The sequence below is a fragment of the Saccopteryx leptura genome, chromosome 3 (assembly GCF_036850995.1).
Source record: "Saccopteryx leptura isolate mSacLep1 chromosome 3, mSacLep1_pri_phased_curated, whole genome shotgun sequence".
NCBI classification, from domain to species: domain Eukaryota; kingdom Metazoa; phylum Chordata; class Mammalia; order Chiroptera; family Emballonuridae; genus Saccopteryx; species Saccopteryx leptura.
This window is the reverse complement of record NC_089505.1, coordinates 369317983-369338573: the sequence shown is the minus strand read 5'-3', so window position 1 is coordinate 369338573 and position 20591 is coordinate 369317983. Positions and strand designations below refer to the sequence as shown.

Here is a 20591-nt window from a genome sequence, read left to right as displayed (position 1 = left end):
CCAGGATTTAAAATGTCTCCAGGGCACCTGAGCTTTCCCTGAGGTCGGGCTCTATGACCAGTCTCCGGTCCTACGCTGTGTGCCCTTCAGAGAACCAGCCCTGAAGCTGGGCTGCCCAGGGAGTCTGTTGTTTCATTTTCTTGGAAGGAGTTCATTATGAATTGCGATAATGGTTCATCGCCCCTTCTCCCGCCGGCTGGTGCCGACCCCAGCGCCCACGGAGGAGGCGCCCTCCTGACTAACCCTCCTCTGTGTTTCCCCTTCTCAGAATGGCTGTGCAAGTGGACAAGTTCAGCTTCGAGAGTTTCCCGGAGTCCCCTGAGCAGCAGGAGCGGTGTGCACACACGAAGCAGCTGGAGGAGGAGCGGCGGGCGGCGCGGGGCCTGGAGATGAGCCGCACGCTGGGCATCCGCTGGCAGATCATATCCTTTCCACGGCCGGGGACCAGGGGCGCCTGCCCGGGCTCTCACCTCCGAGGGCGCTCTGGCCGCAGGGAGCTCAGGAACGCCACGGTGAGGGGGCACGGGCCGGAGAGCCAGCGCTTCTCCCAGCCTCCCGCCACCTGCAGGGCCCACAGCTGCCGTAGGGCTTCGGGGCGAGGAAGGGCCTCGGGCCCCCGCCTCCTTGCCAGGGTTGCCGTGAGGGTCCGTGACAGGCTCTGGTGGCCACTGCCGGTGCCGGGCCTGGGGACCCCCTCAGGCTGACGGCTGAGCACAGGGGGTGACTGGGGGCTGAAATCGACCGTACATCTGGGCAAGCTAGTCAGGGAGATGCCACACGGGGGACCGAGAGGCGTCCTGAGGGACAGCGGTGCAGAGCTCTGTGGCGGGACCAGCTACGCCCTGGGCTCCGGCCCGGCCTGGCACCAGCGGGCACTCTGTTGGATGAGTGGGCACTCCGGGGAAACCCCGGCCTGGCCTGGCGCCAGCGGGCACTCTGTTGGATGCGTGGGCACTCCGGGAAACCCCGGCCCGGCCTGGCACCAGCAGGCACTCTGCTGGATGAGTGGGCACTCTGGGAAACCCCGACCCGGCCTGGCGCCAGCGGGCACTCTGCTGGATGAGTGGGCACTCCAGGAAACTCCAACCCGGCCTGGCGCCAGCGGGCACTCTGCTGGATGAGTGGGCACTCCGGGAAACTCCGACCCGGCCTGGCGCCAGCGGGCACTCTGCTGGATGAGTGGGCACTCGGGGAGACCCCAGGCTCACGCATGTGTTCCTGTGTTTGTGCAGCGGTCCTTACAGAGCGCCGACCGGGGCCGGGCGCCGAGCGAGACCCTCCGGGCGGGCAGCGGAAAGGCGGACGCGAGGCCTCCATGAGGCTGCTCCGTCCAGCAGGTGCGGGCGTGTCATCTGAGAGTTGGTGCCCTGCAGGGGAGCAGCGGCAGAGTGCTGTGCCGTGTGCTGGGGGTGGGCAGTCAGGGAAGGCTCCACAGAGGGGGTGACGTCGGCGTGGGCTTCCTACAGATGAGTAGAAGTTTAATAAGGACACGGGGGTGGAGATGATCCACAGATTCTGAGGAGTGAGAGGGTGGCTCGTCCAGAGAACGTCTCCAGGAAGAGTCAGTCGCCACATGGAGGTTTGTCCACTGTCTTATTCACACATGGATTCTGTGGCCACGGGACGGTCGCAGTGTCCTGTGTGGTTCAGATCGCCCCAGACTCTCCCTCCCACCTCAGGCGGCAGGCTTTGGGCGCCAGAGTGCGTGGGGATTCACGGCGGGAGCCGCGTTGGCATGCCGTGGAGCTGAGGCGTGTGTCCTCTGTGCAGAGAGCAGTGGAAAGGTGGGGACAACCAGACTCGTCCTTCCTATGGTCCCCCAGAGCTCGGCACAGACTGGGGGTCCCGTCAGTGCCCACTGGGGAGTGAGCAAAGTGGTGCAGCCCCGGAGGCAGTGGGGTGTGCCCACGTCCAGGCCTGCTGCCCCTCCGGCCGTGGAGGGCTTTCATGTCTCTACCTGGCACTCTGGTTCCACTGGGGACATAGAGAGCGAGGGGGGCTGACCCACCTGTGAGTCCAGCCAGCAAGTGGTAGAGCCAGGGACCAACCCAGCGGGGTTGCTGGTGATCCACTCGCCCGCCAGTCCCGGTCCCCAAAGGAGAGGGTCATGAAAACAACTCACGTTCTGTGAGGCCGGGCCAAAGAACCTGTGGCTCTCAGGCCTCTGTGGTCAGATGGCTCTGTAACCACCCGATGGGGGGACGCCCCCCACCCGGGTCTCAGCTTCAGGAAGCTTCATGCAGAGCTGGGCCGGCCTGGCTGGGTCTGATTCCGCCCAGCTCACTGTCACCAGGGCCAGTGCAGGAAGGAGCATGGGTCTGATTCCGCCCAGCTCACTGTCACCAGGGCCAGTGCAGGAAGGAGCCGTGTGCTTGGGGGACACAGCAGGAAGGGGTCCATCCTCCTGAGTAGTCTCGCCGTGGGTCATGTAAAAGCAGGAAGGAGGCCTGGGGCTGGGGTCCCGCCTCCCCGTGCCCCCCGGGTCTGGGCCAGGTGTCACCCCTCCATCTCCCGGTGCTGCCCTGGGCGGGTGCGAGTCGTCCTGTCATGGTCTCAGCAACGCCCAGGGCGTGTTGTCGTCCTGCCTGACAGGTGGAACTGCCTCTCCAGGTCCCATGTGGAGAGCAGGCGCCAGCACTTGCACCCCGTCGGCCTTCCTCCAAGCCTGTCCCACTTCCCGGGGAGGGTGAGGAAGGGACGCCCCAGCTCAGGCAGCCGGGCTGTGCTGCTCTGAGGTCAGGAGGCATCTGCTCACTCAGCAGCGGTTTATTGATGACCTACTATGTGCTGGTTGTGACCTACTGTGGTTATGATTAGCAAAATCAGCTGTGGGCCCGGCCCCGGGACAAGCCTGGCACAGTGGGGTGAAGCCGTCTGGTGCAAGGGAACCCCCCCCCTCCACCGATGCAGCAGGACAGACGGGCACTGGCTCAGCCGCTGCTTGCCGAGGGCCGTGAGAGCCATGTGGAAGGCGTTGGCACCTGGCACGGTTCGTCTTGGGTAGAGCCCGGCTCCTCTTCCAGAGGGAGGGGAGGCCCGTGCACGACCCGGGTCGGGGAGCGAGCTGGTGCCGGCTGCCTCTCACCTCCCTGGTTTGTCACAAGTCTCCCTTCAGCGGGCATCGCCGGGGTTGTCGAGACACTTGCCAATGTGCCAGGATCCAGCCCCGTGTGGGTTTCCTGACGAGAGCAGGGCGCGCAGTTCCGATGACTCCACGAAGGCCACGCGCGGACTGCAGCCGGCTGGGCAGGTGCTGCCAGGTGGCCGACAAGCACACATCGCCCATGCCGTCAGGAGACAATCTCTAACCACCCGGCCGATTTGAGGGCCAGACAGAGAGCGCCCAAGAAGCCCAGCATGAAACCAGGCCTCAGCTGCCTAAGATTCGACACAGGGGGAGTATCTTTGTGGGACGCACAGTCAGGTGACGTACGTGACCAGAGAGGGGGCCATGGAGCGGCGTGGCGTTCTCCCCCAGAGCAGGGCCATGCGTCCCGGGGGGAGCTGCCCTCCCAGGAGCTGGTCTGGGACGGCCCGTGCACCTGGCCGTGCGTTGCTGAGGGGCCTGTGTTTGGCCTCGTAGACACACGGTGCCCCTTTATCCCCAAGAAGCTCAGCAGTGGCTGTGACACTTGCCATCAGTTTCTGTCTGGGCTTCCCAAGAGCTGTCTGACAAGGCCACGGGCTCAGTGCCCGCCACCGGGTTGGTGAGGACAGGGACAGCAGCTAGAACGCTGCCACCCCCGCCTGGCGCCTCTCCTTCCGCCATGCCGCTCTTTCCCGTGGGGAGAGGCTGCCTCCGGCCAGCCCCTCCGCCCGGTCGTCAGACAGGAAAGCCAGACTGGATCGCTCAAGACACCCTTCACCCTCCCTGACTCCCTTCTCACTCATTCTCGAAGATGCTTCCTAATGGGGCTGCGTCTTCTCACCCGTAAGAAAAGTTATCTTCAAACAAGGCTCCTTGAGAACGCCGCACACTGTCTTTCTAGCAGCCGTGTCAGCAAGGCTGGTGTTACCTGTAGGAACCTGGACGCGGACAGCTTCTGTCACCAGTGCAGCTGACTCTGACCGTCCTGGGCAAGGCGCAGAATTGCGTTTTGTGCCCGCCTTTGGGGAGCTGAGCTCTCACGGCTGTCGGCAAGCGCCTGGTTCGGAGGCCTGATCCCCGAGTGGAGACATCAGCCGCTGCCCACTGATGCTGGAAGCGGCTGTGGCTGCTGGCCTTTGGGAGCAGAGGGAGTGAGGTGGGCGGACCAGCTTTGATTGATGTTTTCCCCAAATCCAGATATGGTTGCCAGGTTCACCTTGGAATCACTCAGAGGAACCAGCGTGGCACACGCAGGGCATGGATTTCAGAGCTGGCTGGTTCGTGAGGGTCAGGGCAGGCTTTCCCCAGAGGGCCCACCTCAGGCGTGTGTGCGTGCACTGTGTGGGATGTGTGACGTGTGGGATGCCTGTGACCACGCACATGAACCAGCGTGCGTTGTGTTTGTGTACGAGGTGGGGGGCATGTGGTACTCGTACACAGTCTGTGACGTTTGTTGTGACGATATTGTGAGCGTGTGTCTTATAGAGCAGCATCACAAAACTGCCATGCCAGGCACTGCTCTGAGTCATTTGCATAGATTTATTCCTCACTTAATGTTATTAGAAACCCTGTGAAGGCCCTGGCTGTTGACTCAGTGGATAGAGCACCAGCCCAGTGTATGGAATCCCAGATTTGGTTCTCAGGGCACACAGGAGAAGTGAACATCTGCTTCTCCCCCTCTTTCTTATCTCCCCCCCGCCCCCGCCAGCCAGTGGCTCAGTTGGTTTGAGCATGGCCCTGCGCACTAAGGATAGCTCCTGCCAGAGCACATCAGCCTCAGGCACTAAAAATAGTACGGTACTCAAGCTTCGGCCCCAGATAGGGTTGCCGGGTAGATCCTGGTCAGGACGCATATAGGAGTCTGCCTCACTATCTTCCTCCTCTCACCTAAAAAAAAATAAAAAATCCTCTGAAGTAGTTTTTATCCACATCCTTCAGATGGGAACACCGAGACCCCGTCGGTTAATGGACCTGTTGCAGGTCACCCTGCTCGTCAGTGGCAGGGCTGGGATTTGCATCCGGCCTCCTGGCTTCAGAGTCTGTGCTCCCGGCTCTGTGCTGGGAACAGCAGAAGAGCCTCTGGTCTCTGCCCGCACCTCCAGATTGTCCCCAGTTTTCAGATGGAGGCTGAAGAGATAGCAGCTTTCTCAGGTGCCGCCGACTGGTCCCCGCCCCCCCTGCAGTGCTCTCTCCATGTCACCTGCCCTGCCCCCCACTCTGCACCCCTGGAGCATTCTCAGCCCAACAAGACCCGCAGCGGTGAAGCCCTGCAGCCCCCCCCCCCCCCCAGCAGCTCGGCGCACTGCCTAGCATTTTCCGTCCGGTTAGGTCTGACACCGGGGAGCTGAGCCCAGAGGCCGGCGCCCCGCTGCTGGGACGAGAACGCCAGCACCGGCATTCTCAGTGCACGAGGCAAAGTGGAAAACAGTCGTCGGGAAGAGGCTCATTAATCACTTAAAGCACCTTTCCATTAGCATAATTTCTATTTGTGACAACTTGGTAATCTGTTTCGGCTGAAGTGGGGCTGGGCTAAGTCCCGGCACCTGTACTTACTGCAGAGCCGGCACGCGGGCACCAAGCGCCCGTCTTCCTCGGGGGGGATGCCCGGGTGCAGCCCCCGCTGCAGCACCCACTCTGGGGCGCTCACCCGGATGCACCCTGGCACAGGTTCGCAGCTTTGCTCAGTGGACCGTGTGTAACAGTCAGGTGTTCAGAGCACAGCGTGCTTTTCCCTGGGCCACAGGTGCGGCTGCGGACTCGGGCTGGCAGTCCCACAGAGCCCGGCTCCCCACCGGGCGGCACGGCTACCAGGGGAAGAGTGGACCGAACAGTCGTTTCTTCTGAAGTGCCTGGCGGGATCGTGGTCACCCTCAGTCACACAGACAGGATCTCGGCCGCTGCTCATGGCTTTGGGCCAGCCTTCGATTACAGCACGTCTCCAGATGCTTCCCCGCTCACGGCCGAGCAGACGACGGGGAGGAAGGCATTCGAACCTTCCGCAGTTTCCTTGCACCTGGCTGTGCGTTTCAGAGTCGGAAGCGATCATTCACGGTTCCCGAGACATGTAGATGAACTAAGACAGCGTGCTTGCAAACATTTGTAAACAGAAAGGCCCTGCGCAAATATCAATTAATTAGATTTAATAGTGACGGATGACCAAGAAGACGAGATCCTTGCAGGATAGACGGGGTTCTCGAAAGCAGGAAGGGTCTCATCCTGGTTGGTGTTCTCATCCCTAGGACCCCCTTCCACAGCAGATGTCGTTTGTATCAGTAAGTGCTCGGGTGTGGGTTCGGGCGGGCACACTGGAGGGAAGGCAGGTGTGCGGGCAGCACACCTGAGGGTTAAGTGCAGGGCAGGTGTGCTAATAGGTGCAGTGCTCACGGCCAGGCCAGGGACACGTTCCCTACCCCCCCAGGGCTCACGACCACAAGCAGTCCTCTTGTTGATTTGTAAACATAAGCAGTTAGGAAGGCAGGGCTTCCTGCTCATCGACCTTGTCCTTTGAGCTAGGGATGGCAGAGGAAGTGTAAACTGAACGGGGCCCGCCTTAGACCCTGGGTGTCCTGGCACACCGGCCTCCGGGCGTTTGTGACACGCAGGAGGTGTGAGCGAATTGTGGCGGCAGCTCACTCAGCCGTGACTTTGAGGTGGGAGTGGCGAGGGGGCAGGGCACCGGGAAAGGAGTTTGGGGTTCCTTGTGAATTAGAGACAGAAACTGCCCTGGGGCTCCAGAGGCAGAATGTGAGTTGGGCTAAGCTGAGCTTGGAACTTGCTGCTGGTTCAGGCGCCCAGGGCTGGCCATTCATTTCGTGTGGGTGTGTTCCTAAAGAGTCATAAAGACTGGGTCGGCAACAAGAATGACTGCAGTCCTGCATTGTCACCATCCTGGCCCTCCTGAAGGACAGGCGCAGATCTCGGGGACAAGAACCAGTGACTTAGGGGAACCCCCCCAAATAATAAACACCCCACACAGAACAAAAACAAACAAAAAACTCCTATGACTTATTTGGAAGCTTAATTGTTGCAGCCCAGGTGACCAGAAAGGGCTGGTGTGTGTGTGTGGGGGAGAGATGGCTTTTCAGCACCACAGACAGTTCCAGACTGGGGGGGGGGGGAGAAGATGGCTCTTCAGCACCACGGACAGTTCCAGACTGGGGGAGGAGATGGCTCTTCAGCACCACGGACAGTTCCAGACTGGGGGGGGGGAGGAGATGGCTCTTCAGCACCACGGACAGTTCCAGACTGGGGGGAGGAGATGGTTCTTCAGCACCACGGACAGTTCCAGACTGGGGGGAGAAGATGGCTCTTCAGCACCACGGACAGTTCCAGACTGGGGGGGAGAAGATGGCTCTTCAGCACCACGGACAGTTCCAGACTGGGGAAAAGATGGCTTTTCAGCACCACGGACAGTTCCAGACTGGGGGAAAGATGGCTTTTCAGCACCACAGACAGTTCTAGACCGGGCTTTTCTTCTAGGCTGGAGGAGGGAGCTTGGCCGAGCTCCTAGCGCCATGCCAGTGCTGGCTGGTCACGGGCAGCTGTGGGACCCTGGCTGAACCGAGACCTGTGCCCGGTCAGCTGCGGGCCAGATCGTGGGTCCTACCTCCCAGGGCGAGGACACTAGGGTCAGACTGCCTTGACCCTGCCACTGCCTGTCTGTCAGTCAGCTCCCCTGCTCTCTGGATGGGCCCACATTAGCAAGAAGCAACTTTGAAATGGAAACAACAGTCCCTGTCTTGCACCTTGCACCTGCATCCCCTCCCCATGTTCTCAAGTGTAATTTGCAAATAGCATTAAATTCAGAAGATACATGTTAAACACTTGACCACTGGGCCTCTCTCACGGGAAGCCCTGTGAAAATGTCCTTCCCCGTGGAAATAATGATGGGGATTATTACCATTATCCTCATTATTTACTGACCTCTTGCCCCGAATGCCAGGGTCTGTGTATTTAAGGAGCAGTAGCGGCTGCCGCCTCCACCGTTGTCACTGTGATTGATGCTGTGTTCTCAGCTGTCAGCAGCGGTCGGTCGAGCCCCTGCGAGACGGACTGGCCCACCAGCCCTGCGTCCGCGCGCTCGGGCTCAGACAGACGGCGTGGTCTGGGTGGCGTAGGGGCCGGGGGGGGGGGGGGTGCGGATGCGGATGCAGGTAATTAGCTCAGCTGTATAATTTTACGGCTCGCGGCCGGAAGCAAATTGATACAGAAACGTGCTCCTGGAGTGGGTTCTGAAGCTCTGGTGGCACTCGGCACCGCTCCTGCCCCAACCTGCCCGTCGGGTCAGCGCCAGGCTCCTCAGCCCGGCCCTGGTGGCACTCGGCACCGCCTCCCGTCCCCGGCCTGCCCGTCGGGTCAGCGCCAGGCTCCTCAGCCTGGCAGTGTGCCTCGGGCACTCTGTTTGGCAAGTGCTGTGGTGCGCTCTGTCCAGAAAGCCTTTTAAATAAGAGGGGACAGCGTGTCATGTTTGAACGTCTTCATTTCACACATGGACGTGGACGGGTGACACGGGTCACCCCGCTGTACAGGAGAGGGCCCCGTGGGGGCCACAGGCGTGCAGGGAGGGCTGGGCCCAGCTGCTCCGCCAGGTTCAGGCCCTCTGAGGACAGAGCCCAGCTCTGTTTGTCCACCGCTCCCACAGGGCCGGCGGGAACGGAACCCCGTGCAGCATCCTGCTCATAAAGGTGGTGCTTGTGGCAGAGTCAGGTCCCTGTGGCAGTCTGAGGCCACAGAGCAGCCACAGGAGCGATGGCCACATTCCTGAAGGTAGGGGAGACGGGCAGGACTAGAAGAGAATGGGAGCATGGGGCCGCCACTCACCCCGGGGCCTTACGCTTCCGTGCTGCCTGTGGAGGCATGCACTCCTCGAGGTGACCCTGCGGAGGCCCAGTTTACAGACGGTGAAACTGAGACCCGAGAGTTTAAGGTGAATGACTCATACTCACCAGTGGTAGTGCCGATTCAAAGCTGGGCCGAGACTCGGCTGATCACTCCCCCTCCCTGTCAGCGGCTGTGTGCCACGAAGAGGAGAGAGACCCCCTGAGGGGCTCCGTCCTCCCGGGGCCCGGACACCACCTGGCCCCCGGCCTCAGCCCTGACCTGCTCGGCTTGCTCGGCATCATCCCAACACGGCTGTCCTCAGGCCGGGCCAGCGCGAGCGTCCATGTCTGTATTCCCATCTTCACCAGAACCTAACGCCTCTCAAATTCAGGCTAAGTCAGGTCTGAGCATCTCAGTGTCCCACGTGCGTGCTTGTCACCGTCCCTGTCTCATGTCAGCCACTGTGTATTCGCTGAATGCAGTTAACTTGCTAAAGGAAGAAGGAAGCAACACCCCCACCCCCCACCCCTTCCCCAATCACTAGAGAAAGTTGGGACCTAAATTCTCCCGACTGCGACTGAAATATTGTGGCTTTAATTTACGTAAGAAAAGGGAAGAGGGTTACAGATGCACGTCTGAGAATGTGCTGTTGAATGTGAACGCCTGGGTGAGTTCTCTTTGCTGCGTGTCTAAGCCCGATCGCTTCACCCGCTGATACCTGCCGAGAAACGGCACAAGTTCCTCCACAGTGAGCTCGCGTCACTGAGCCATCCGTCACTCTGCGCGTGGTTACATCACAACGCAGAACAGACACTCAGGAAGCCAGCGTGGAACCCACTCGTGTGGAGAAAATGTGCTTGGTGGTCCTGAGCAGGGAGCCGCAGTTTGGGGCTTTACTAAGGATAAACGACCCCCCATGGCCTTTATTCCCCCCAGCAAGAATAGCTGTTGGACGAAAACGATTTCACTGGACTTCCTTACAGAGCTGCAGCTTCGTTTACCGGATCGGGGGTCGGGAGGAGAGAGGCGCTGTGTCCCACACCCTCAGGTGATGTCTCACAGGTTGGTTAGAGCACCCTGTGGGCAGAGAAGGTCTATCAATGCGGCAGGTGGTTTCCAGTCCGGGAGTCTGTTTGGAAGCTTCTAGAACTCCTCCTCCTGTCCCGGGGCAAGGCCCAGCAGGAGTCATGTTTTCCTTGACCGAGGCTCACCCCTCCCTGAAGCGCACCGGCGAGGCGAGTGTGGAAGGACTCCTGAACCAGCTTGTGCTGGAGCACCTGCAGCTGGCTCCTCTGCAGTGGGGTGAGTACTTCCCTCCCCCATGGGCCAGCTGGGCCTGGCCTGCGTGCTGATGTCATCGTAGGCACCCTGTGGGGGAGGAGCCCACCGTGCCCTAGGGCATCTGCATGTCCCCTGAGCTCCGCACCTCAGGAACGTCCTGTGAAAGGACTCAGGGCCTCAAAACACAGATGCTGGGTGGGTGTCAGGTACCCGGTGCCGTAGTCTGCTGTCCTCCTTGGTGGCACGTGACCGTGTCTTCTGTAGATGTTTCTGGACGTGTGATTGGGGTGGTGGCAGGAAACAAAGGTGTGGCCACCTCCTTCCTCTGGTTCCACGCATGGATGAGCTGTGACGGCTTTTGACGGGGTCCCACAGGGGACAGTGCGTGTTTGGTAAACACGTCAGCTCTGCTGGCTCGGCCCCCGGGAGAGCACCACACTGGACACTTGACCGCTGGCCTCCCGGAGCACCCGGAATGTTGACCCAGGCCATGCCTTTCTAAACAGCAGTCAAAAAAGTTTGCTGAGAAACAAGAAATGTAGTATTTTTGTTGAAATGAGAGGCTTTTTTAAAAAAATAATGTAATCTATTTGAGGACAAAAAGGAACAATTAGTTGTTAACACATATGTGTTTCTTTTCTTTACTCAAAAAGTCATTGTAGCTGAATAACTGGTCTTCCCTCCACTGAAGGAGTGAGCTTGACCTCCCCGTGCGCCTGCGAGAGCTCCAGGCCTGAGGGGAGAAGCAGACCTGCCCCTGACCCTCCCCCGCTGGGCCCTGCACCCCCTGGCGGCCCCTCCGTGCGCTGTCAGGAGTCCTGTGAGCGGCCGTCCGGGCGGTTGTGAATGGACTTCCTTTTACACCAGGCGGCTCCTTCAGTGGACCCCCTCCCACTGAGCCGCCCGAGTGGAAGGAAGGAGCTGTGGTTTCTGCAGAGGGTGTCACCACACCTGGGCGGCCTCTCGGCCCAACCACCTTCCAGGCTGGGGTGTCGTATCTCAGGGTTACCTGGGCACAGCCAGCTACTTCCACCAGATGTGGGCAGCCCAGGAGGGTCAGACACCCAGAGCCTCTTGCCCCTGCGGCTGGGACAGGGCCCAGGGACTGTATCACGTCAGTCAAAACAAGTAAGTCCCCCAAGGAAGGAAAGTCAAGCTCCAGCCGCGTCCTTGAGTGAGCGGGTGACCCCTGGTTGTGGGCACACTGGTTTGCTTACAGGAGTTGCCTCTCCTGTTTGACAGTTTGTAATGTTTGTGTGGGTCAGCGGCCGAGTGGACAAGGTCACGGGCCCAGCAGTGTGCTGGTGGGTGATCCTGGAGAAGTGCGTGGCTGTGAGAAGTGAACACTGACGTCAGCTAGGAGCTGGGAGCTCACCCAGGACTGGGGCTCGGGGCTCTGCTCATTCCTGTCGTCATGCCATAAACATTCTGCAAAACACTGGACAAGGTGTTCCTGTTCAGGTGTCATTATTAGCGTAACTGTTACCGTATCTGGCTGCTCCAGTGAACATCTTTGTACCCAAAATTATGTTTGGCTTTCTGACTAGATCAGTCTTCTGAGATGACTTTCTCCCCACTGTTGTGAGCACAGTTCCAGGGCAGTGGCCATGAGAGAGGGCAGTGGGTTCTGTCTGCCTCCTCTGACTTACTTTGCTTAGCATAATACCTCAGGGTCCATCCAAGCAAGTTGTCACAATGGCAAGATTTCATTCCTTTTTCATGGCTGAGTAATGTTTCCTTGTCTGTGCACCACAGCTTCTTTATCCTCCATCCATCCATCTATCCACCACTCATCTATCCACCTGTCCATCCATCCATCTCCATCCACCACCACCCATCCATCTATCCGTCCATCCATCCATCCATCCATCCATGCATCCACCCACCCACCACCCACCCATCCACCCACCCATCTACCACCCACCACCCACCCATCCATCCATCCATCCACCACCCATCCATCTATCCGTCCATCCATCCATCCATCCATCCATGCATCCACCCACCCACCACCCACCCATCCACCCACCCATCTATCCACCCACCGATCTATCCACCCACCACCCACCCTTCCATCCATCCACCACCCACCCATCCACCCACCCATCCACCCACCCATCTACCACCCACCCATCTATCCATCCACTCACCCATCTACCCATCCATTCACCCATGCATCCACTCATCTACCCATTCATCCACCTATCCACCCACCCACCCATCCATCCACCCACGTGTCCACCCATTCATTCACCCATCCACCCATCTATCCATCCATCCATCCATCCATCCATCCATCCATCCATCCATCCATCCACCCACCCATCCATCCATTCCATCCATCCATCCACCTACCCACCCATCCATCCACTCATCCACCCATCCATCCATGGACACCTGGGTTGTTTCCATGTCCTGGCTGTTGTGAATAATTCTGCAGTGAACACAGGGATGCGTATATCTTGTCAAGTTCGTGTTTTTGTTTTCTTTGGGTGGAGAGCTAGAATTGCTGGGTCATAAGGCAGTTCTATTTCTGATTTCTTGAAGAACCTCCACACCATCGTCTGCAGTGGCTGCAGGGGTTTACATCCCCCCCAGCAGTGCCCGAGGGTCCCCTGCTCCCCACACCCTTGCTAGCACCTGTAATCCTGTAACCGCTCGTCTTTTTGATGACAGCCATCCTGACCAGGGTAAGGGTGTCTCCTTGGGGGTTTGGTTTTCCTTGCTCTGATGATGAATGATGCTTAGCGTCTCTTCATGTGCTCAGTGGACATGTGCATGTTTACTTTGGAAAAAAATTTATATTCAGATCTTTTAGCCCATTTGCTAAAATTTGGATTGTTTGGGGGTTCTTGCTATTAAAGTTTTTGTGAGTTCTTTCTATATTTTGGTCATTAGTTCTTTATCAGATATATGTTTCACAAGTATTTTCTCTCATTCAGTTGGTTGCCCTTTAATTTTATTGACTTCCTTTGCTGTGCAGAGCTTTTGAGTTGGACATAAACACCACTTCTTTATTTTTTATTTTGTTGACTTTTTTTGTGTGTGTGACAAATTAAAAAATATCAGTGGTAGGGATTGCATTGACTCTGTAAATTGCTTGGGGTACTATGGATTTTTTTAAGCCATATTGATTCTCCCTATCCATGAGCACAGAATATCTTTCTATTTATTTATGTCTTTTTAAAAATATATTTTTAGCGAGAGAGAGAGATAGAGGAATGGACAGGGACAGACAGGCAGGAAGGGAGAGAGATGAGAAGCACCAATTCTTTGTTGTGGCTCCTTAGTTGTTCATCGGTTGCTTTCTCATGTGTGCCTTGACCGGGGGGCTACAGCAGACCGAATGACCCTTGCTCAAACCAGCGACCTTGGGTTCAAGCCAGAGACCTTAGGCTTCAAGCCAGTGACTTTTGGTCTCAAGCCAGCGACCATGGAGTCATGTCTATGACCCCACACTCAAGCCAGTGTCCCCGTGCTCAAGCTGGTAAGCTTGCACTGAAGCCCGTGACTTCGGGGTATCTAACCTGGGTCCTCTGCATCCCATTCTGATGCTCTATCTACTGCGCCACCAACTGATCAGGCTATTCATCTTTTCTTCCATTTCTTTAATTAATGTCTTATAGTTTTCAATATGCAGATCTTTTTATCTCCCTGGTTGAAATTATTCTAGATATTTTATTCTTTTTGATGCAATTGTAAATGGGACTTGTTTCTCTAATTTCTCTTCCTGATAGTTACTTATCAGTGCATTGAAATGCACTATGTTTTTGTGTGTATTGATTTTATTTCCTGTACCTTCACTGAATTTGCTGATTCTGACAGTGTTTTTTTCATGGCATCTTGAGGGTTTTCTATATATAAAATCATGTCTTCTGAAAACGGTGACAGCTCTACATCTTCCTTTCCAATTTGGATGCCTTTCATTTCTTGCATAAATGCGCTGGCTAAGACTGCGAGTACCATGTTGAATGAAAGGGGTGAGGGTGGGCATCCTTGTCTTGGTTCTGATCTCGGAGGAGAAGCTTTCAGTCTTTTCTCCACTGAGCACGATGTTGGCTGTAAGTGTGTTGCATATGGCCTCTATCCTGTTGAATTATGTTCTCTCTATACTCTTTGTTGAGAGGTGGGTTTTTTTATTTAACCAGACTGAGATTTTGCCATATTCTTTCTTTGCATCTATTGAAAGAATTCTACAACTCTTACCCTTCACTTTGTGAATGTGGCGAGTCACGTTGACTCGCGGATGTTGAACCAACCTTGCACCCAGGGATAAATCCCACTTGACCGTGTTGTGTGATCCTTGTAATGTCCTGTTGAATTTGGTTTACCGATATTTTGTTGAAGATTTTTGCACCCACGTTTTGTCAGGGAGATCGGCCTGACATTTTCTTTTCTTGCTGCCTCCTTTCTTGTTCTGGGACCAGGGTACTGCTGGCCCTCATAAAATGACTTTAGAGTCCTGTCCTCTTCTGCTTTCGGAAGGCTTTGAGAAGGGTTGGTACTGATTCTTCGCATGTTTGGGAGACTTCACCAGGGAAGGTATGTGGTGTTGGACTTCAGTTTGCTGGAAGGGTTTTGATTGCTGATTCCGTCTCCTAACTACTGATTGGTCTGTTCTAAGTCTAAGTTTGCTCTTCCCGAGTTTAAGTTTCATTCATAGAGATGATCATATTGCATTTGTGCTTTTGTGTCCTTCATACTTGACAAAACATACAAAACATAAACATTTCCATGTTATAAGCATGTCTTGAGCCATTAAAGGCTTCACCAGATCTCATTTCTTCTGTTGCTTGATGTTTTGAGACCCCCACTGTTACATGAGTTGTGTGCAGTGGCTCTTACATAGAGCTGTTTCCGTGTTCGGGGTCATTCCCACAGGAAGGTTTCCCTGAAGTTGTCACTGTTTTGTGGGATGAAGGCAGAGCACCGAGCATCAGCTGTACCGTGTGGTGACAATGGCATCGCGTGGCACGACACTGGTGTGAGCTGCCGGGGGTCACGGTCCCGACTCTACTGCTTCTGTGTTGTGTGAGCCTTGGGCAAGCGGTCAAGTTTCCGAGCCTCAGTTTATCATGTGTCAGCTGGAAGTGCTGAGGGCATCACATCCCCAGTGGGGGTTCGAGGAGATGGCCCCTGATCCTGGTGACCCACTTCTCGGAGACAGGTGTGGGCCCAGGTGCACCGTAGGCAGTGTGGAGTAGGGGGAAAACCACAGGAATCAGCACGGATGGGAGCAGGCAGAGATCGGAGGGAGCCCCAGGCCGTGTGTTCTCTCAGTAGCCAAGGGGGAGAGGGCCCCGGGCTGCGGGGCTGGGTTCCCAGAAGCTTCCTGTCTCAGCCCAGGTGTGATGACAGGGGTGGGTGGGTGAGTGGGTGGTGGCGCCCAGTGTGTTGGCAGTCTGCTTTGGGGGCTGTTTCCAGTCGTTTCCATGGATACCAGGTCACGGTGACTAATGGGGCTAAGCCGTTTGCCACGCTGTGTTGGAAGTCCCACTGCTGTGCCTCCTGCTGCTTCCTTCCGCTAATGACGCTTTTCTCTCCAGAGCTGCTTAGACACATTAGACATTGGTCTATGCTCCCCTCGTTGACATCCAGTGTCTGCAGAGGAGGGGTCAGCTGCCTGTGGGGTGGGTATTTTCAGTGCACATTCTCCAGATCCTCCAGATGACCGCCAGGCGAGGTGCACCCGTGAGTCTGAGCCCTGCGCTGGGGTGTGCAGGATGAGTCATGCCCGTCTAAGGGACAGTGGCCGGGTGATGACTGGTGTGGGGAGGCCTCACTGCCCTGCTTCAGAGAGAAGGACACCCCCTCACTTTTGGAATCTATAACACAGTGACCGAATTCTCCACGTCGTTGGTCCAACCTGCACAAGTCTGTGAGGTCGTCATGACTGTTCCTTTTTCTTGTAAATTCAGAAACAGACTCAGGGGTTCATGCTACCTTAGGTTACATGGAGTACGTAGATCCTCTGCTGGATGGGTTTACTGGTTCCTTTAGGGGCATTCTGGCTTGTTTCCTTTCATTACATGTACCTCGCCTCCTCGGCCTTGAGAAGTCAGCTTTGATACCTTTAACATCATCACTGATCTGTCCGGGCCCCTCTACGTAGACACCAATCACCTATCTCCACCCCAGCCCTCCCCCACTCCCCAGGGTCTTGATGGCTCAGCAGAGGGGACTGGTTACCTGCACAGGGTGGCTCCACTGGGCATGTGTCCTCAGTGCCCTTTCCAGTCACCATGTCATCCCCGCAGCCCCTGTGACCTCAGGACCAAGTTGTTAAGCAGAGGGGCTGCCAGGCTTGCCGCTGGCATACACTACACCTTGGCCCGTGTGTTCCCCTGTCGTCCCTGCATCCCCTCCCTGGCTGTACTCTTCCTTCCTGCTCTGGGCTCAGGGAGCCTGGGAGCTCTTCGCAGACACGCCTTCTCCGCCCTGCCCTCCACTCTGTGCTCCCTCCCACCCTCCGAGCGTGCCAGGGATGAGGTCCGAGTTTGGTCCCCCTGCCTGTCTCCAGAGCCTCTTCCTGACCCAACATGGGCACACGGCACATGCTTGTTGGGTGACTAGTGCTAGGAAGCGTTCAACAGACTTATTTATTCAACTGTAAACATTCAACAAATATTTGTTTCGTGAATGGAACGGAATGAGTGAATGAGAAGCAGTCTGTTTCCACAAGGAGTTCACAGGCTTGTTGGGGAAAAGGCTGTGTTCCCAGCAGACAGAAATAGCGGAGGCCGGATGACTCCCCCGGGAGCATCTCTGTTCATCTGTGGGGGTGCCCCAGCTCCAAGCCTCTCCCGACAGACCCGAGGAGTGCCCTTAATTGTGGTGGGTCTCCACCCCGCTGGCCTCCAGTTCTGTCCTCTGCTACTGCTAATCACAGCAAAATCTGGAGCGTGTAGGCTGCTGGTCGGGCTTGGTGCTGATCAGTAAGATGTAAATTCTGTCTAGATCCCTGCGGGCTCCTTCGTTCCAAAGTCGCACACGCGTTTCCAGGCAGAGCTCACGTGCGTGTTTCTTAGCGAGCTTCTGCCGTCCTCCTGGACCTGCGGGGGTGTGTGTGCAGATACCGCGGATGCGAGGTCTACCGGCTCCCACTGGCCTGCGACAGTGCCGGGGAACAGCTGCTGGGAGCCAGCTCCTCTGTCTCCAGCAGATGGGGCAGGCCCGGTGGGTGAAGGACCTGGCTCCACTCTGTCCGAGGCTGCAGGGGCTGGCTTCGCTGGACTTGGCAGCCCAAGGCCTGATCCGTTTGCTGAGCGCGCCTCTCCGGTGTCAGGAAGGTGGTGGGAGGGGAAAGCGCTCAGCGCTCTGCAGGATTTGTGGGCACGCCCTCTGCCACCTGCTGCGCATGCGCCTGCTCCCCGCGGCCCCTGGAGCTGGAACGAGGTGGGCCCCGCACTCACCCAGGTGGAAACCGAGGTTACGGGTGCCCGCTCGGAACGTTACCGCACCAGCGTTGGAATCCGTGTCTGTCTAGTGCCAACCCCAGGATGTGGCTCACATCATGTTGTCCTAGGTGTTTTCTGTCCCTTCAAGAAGAGTGAGTTTTAAGGTATATGACAGGTTAAAAACTAAGCGAAGGAGCTCTCAGTCTTATTTATAAGACTAAAAAAAGGCGCTGCCTGGGGCTTCTGCCTCGCAGGAAGTCCCCTCTCTTGTTCTGCAGGGCTGCAGGGCGGTGAGAGCCACCGAGTGGGAGTCGAGACCTGGACCCTCGGGGACTTACGGGGCGTGATGAGAGCTCCTGTCTTCCAGAAAGGCTCTTTGCTGATGGCTGAGCAGAGGGAGCGCTGGGCGAGCCGGACACCGGGGCCTGCGGCCGGGCGGCTCGCTCCCGGGGAGGCGCGTGCGGGACACCGGGGCCTGCGGCCGGGGGGCTCGCTCCCGGGGAGGCGCGTGCCGGACACCGGGGCCTGAGGCCGGGCGGCTCGCTCCCGGGGAGGCGCGTGCGGGACACCGGGGCCTGAGGCCGGGCGGCTCGCTCCCGGGGAGGCGCGTGCCGGACGCCGGGGCCTGCGGCCGGGGGGCTCGCTCCCGGGGAGGCGCGTGCCGGACGCCGGGGCCTGCGGCCGGGGGGCTCGCTCCCGGGGAGGCGCGTGCCGGACGCCGGGGCCTGTGGCCGGGGGGCTCGCTCCCGGGGAGGCGCGTGCCGGACGCCGGGGCCTGCGGCCGGGGGGCTCGCTCCCGGGGAGGCGCGTGCCGGACGCCGGGGCCTGTGGCCGGGGGGCTCGCTCCCGGGGAGGCGCGTGCCGGACGCCGGGGCCTGCGGCCGGGGGGCTCGCTCCCGGGGAGGCGCGTGCCGGACGCCGGGGCCTGCGGCCGGGCGGCTCGCTCCCGGGGAGGCACCAGCCCGCTGACCGCATTTCTGCAGCCAGTCCTCCTCACTTATTGGTTCTACTGCTTTGCATTAAATTCAGCCGACTCCTGTGGCTTTTTCTCACAGAGAAGATGAGCCAAGTGACCTTTTGTCGGTGTCTCCGGAGCAGGACTGAGATGGAGGTGCAGAGCTGGGCCTCGGGGCCCTAGCCTCAGGCCGGGTGTCCTCCGGAGCCGTCCCCTGGCCCCGCTGTGCAGCGGAGCAGACTGGCGCCAGACAGGTCAGGCGGCCGACCGCGTCTCCCTCCCGTCGGCGTCGCTCAGGGCACTTGTGTCTGAGCTGTCTCACCCCAGCGGGAGCCGTCACCGGTAGGGAGGACACAGGTCTGGGTGCAGAAGCTCTGGTTTCTGGTTGCAAGTCTGAGCGACCTTGGGCGAGACACTCTACCTCGGAGTGCCCGCCACCCCCCCCACCCCGTCCTCCCTTCCGGGACAGTCCTTCCGCAGCCGGCCGGAGCAAGGACAGAGGCGCCGTGTGCAGGGGGCCATGACAGTGAGACACACTCAAGGCCAAGAGCCCGTGGGAGTGTGAGCATGAGCAGGACCTTTGAGGCCACCCCGTCACGCAGGGTCCTGTGTTGGTGACACTAGCCCCATCTGCTTTCTCCGGTCACCCTGCTCCTGGGCCACCATTATCGGGATGCGGTTGGACTCCCTGGGCTCACACCTCGTTCGTGTGTAAGCCATGTTGGTCAGGAGGTGCTAAGTGAGCAGAGCTGACGCCCCAGGGACAGTGTCTGAGGGTTAGTGATGTGACTTCTCAGGGAGGAAGGGGGTTGGGAGCACGAGGGGCCGGCTCAGGCTGCAGTGTTCAGAAGGCTGGGGACAGAGCTCCTTCCCACAGAGGAGCTGCTCCCTAACCAGCCTGACCTTCGGCCACTTGGAAGCCAGACCTTGAGCCTGATGCAGCAGCTTCAAAGACAGCCTTCTGACCTTCTTTCTTCAGGCAGCGTGACAACGTGCTTCTCCCCAGGGCCTCTGCTGGGCCTCCGTCACTGGACGCATGACCTAGCACAGTGGCCGGGAGAGCTAGCCGAAGAGCCGTCCTTCTCGGGGACGTCAGCCTCAGCAGAGGGTGACCCTGCGCTGGACTGGGCCCACCAGGCCTCCCTTGAGGGTGGAGCGCGTGTAGATCCTGGCGGGGTGGGAGAATCCCAGGCTTTGCCCTCTCCTGAGGTCACAGCAGGTCAAGAGGGCTTGGGCTCCAGGCTGAGTGCCCTGGGCTCTCCCCCAGCCTAGCCCAGGGGCATGCCGCTTACCCTACAAAGCCTTAGTCTCCGAGTCTGTAGATGGACCACATCGCAGTGCAAAGACCACGGAGAAGTTAAGCGGCGTAAAGGATCCATGGTGCCTGTTGAGACAAGCACCTGGCAGATGTCGCGTTCTCCATGCACAGAGAGTCCTAGAGTGGACAGTCCTAGAGCCACCAAAGTGCCCTGCACAGGAGTGGCAGCTGGCCCCCTGGGGCATGCTACCTTCCTGTGCCTCCAGGAGCTCCACGCTGTCCCACAAGGACCAGGGTACACACATCGTCATCGCACAGGTGGCTTTTCTGAGCTGGTTCTGAACTCGAGGGAGGCATGGCCTTTTCCCCGGAAGACCGCACGTGCTGGGCCACTGCTCACACACGGCTGTGGTGGGGAGGACCGTCCACTGTGTATGCACCTGGCCGATGCCGTCCAGCGTGCCGAGTGTGCCAGGCCGGGCCGCGTGCTGCGCAGAGACCCGGCTCACATCAGACAGCCGGTGGGATGTGCCCCACCCCCACCCTGCGGTTACAATCATGTGCACCCTGTGTGGGTTCATTTTCCTGGGAACAGGGGCCATAGTTCCATCAGATATTCAGAGGGTTTTGTGGCCCCAAAGGGGGTGGGGGCCCCCTATTGAAGGTGCTCACGGACAGTGACCTCCTCCCCTCTGTTTCCCATCTGGGCAAACACTTCATTCATCCTGCAAGGAGCCGCCATGCTGTCCCCCACGGGGCCACTGACCGCTGTACCCCTCCACCGTGCTCCCG

The 20591-nt window shown here is 58.4% G+C and overlaps 1 protein-coding gene across 1 annotated transcript in view; it reads left to right on the top strand.

Annotated features, from left to right (window-relative positions):
* The window catches only part of TRAPPC9 (trafficking protein particle complex subunit 9), a 364330-nt gene that overhangs the window by 279330 nt on the left and 64409 nt on the right, over nt 1-20591 (top strand). Inside the window, exons 21-22 of the mRNA XM_066379571.1 lie at nt 269-422; nt 10120-10210. Coding sequence (XP_066235668.1) covers nt 269-422; nt 10120-10210 — 245 coding nt within the window. The remainder of the gene's footprint in view (nt 1-268; nt 423-10119; nt 10211-20591) is intronic.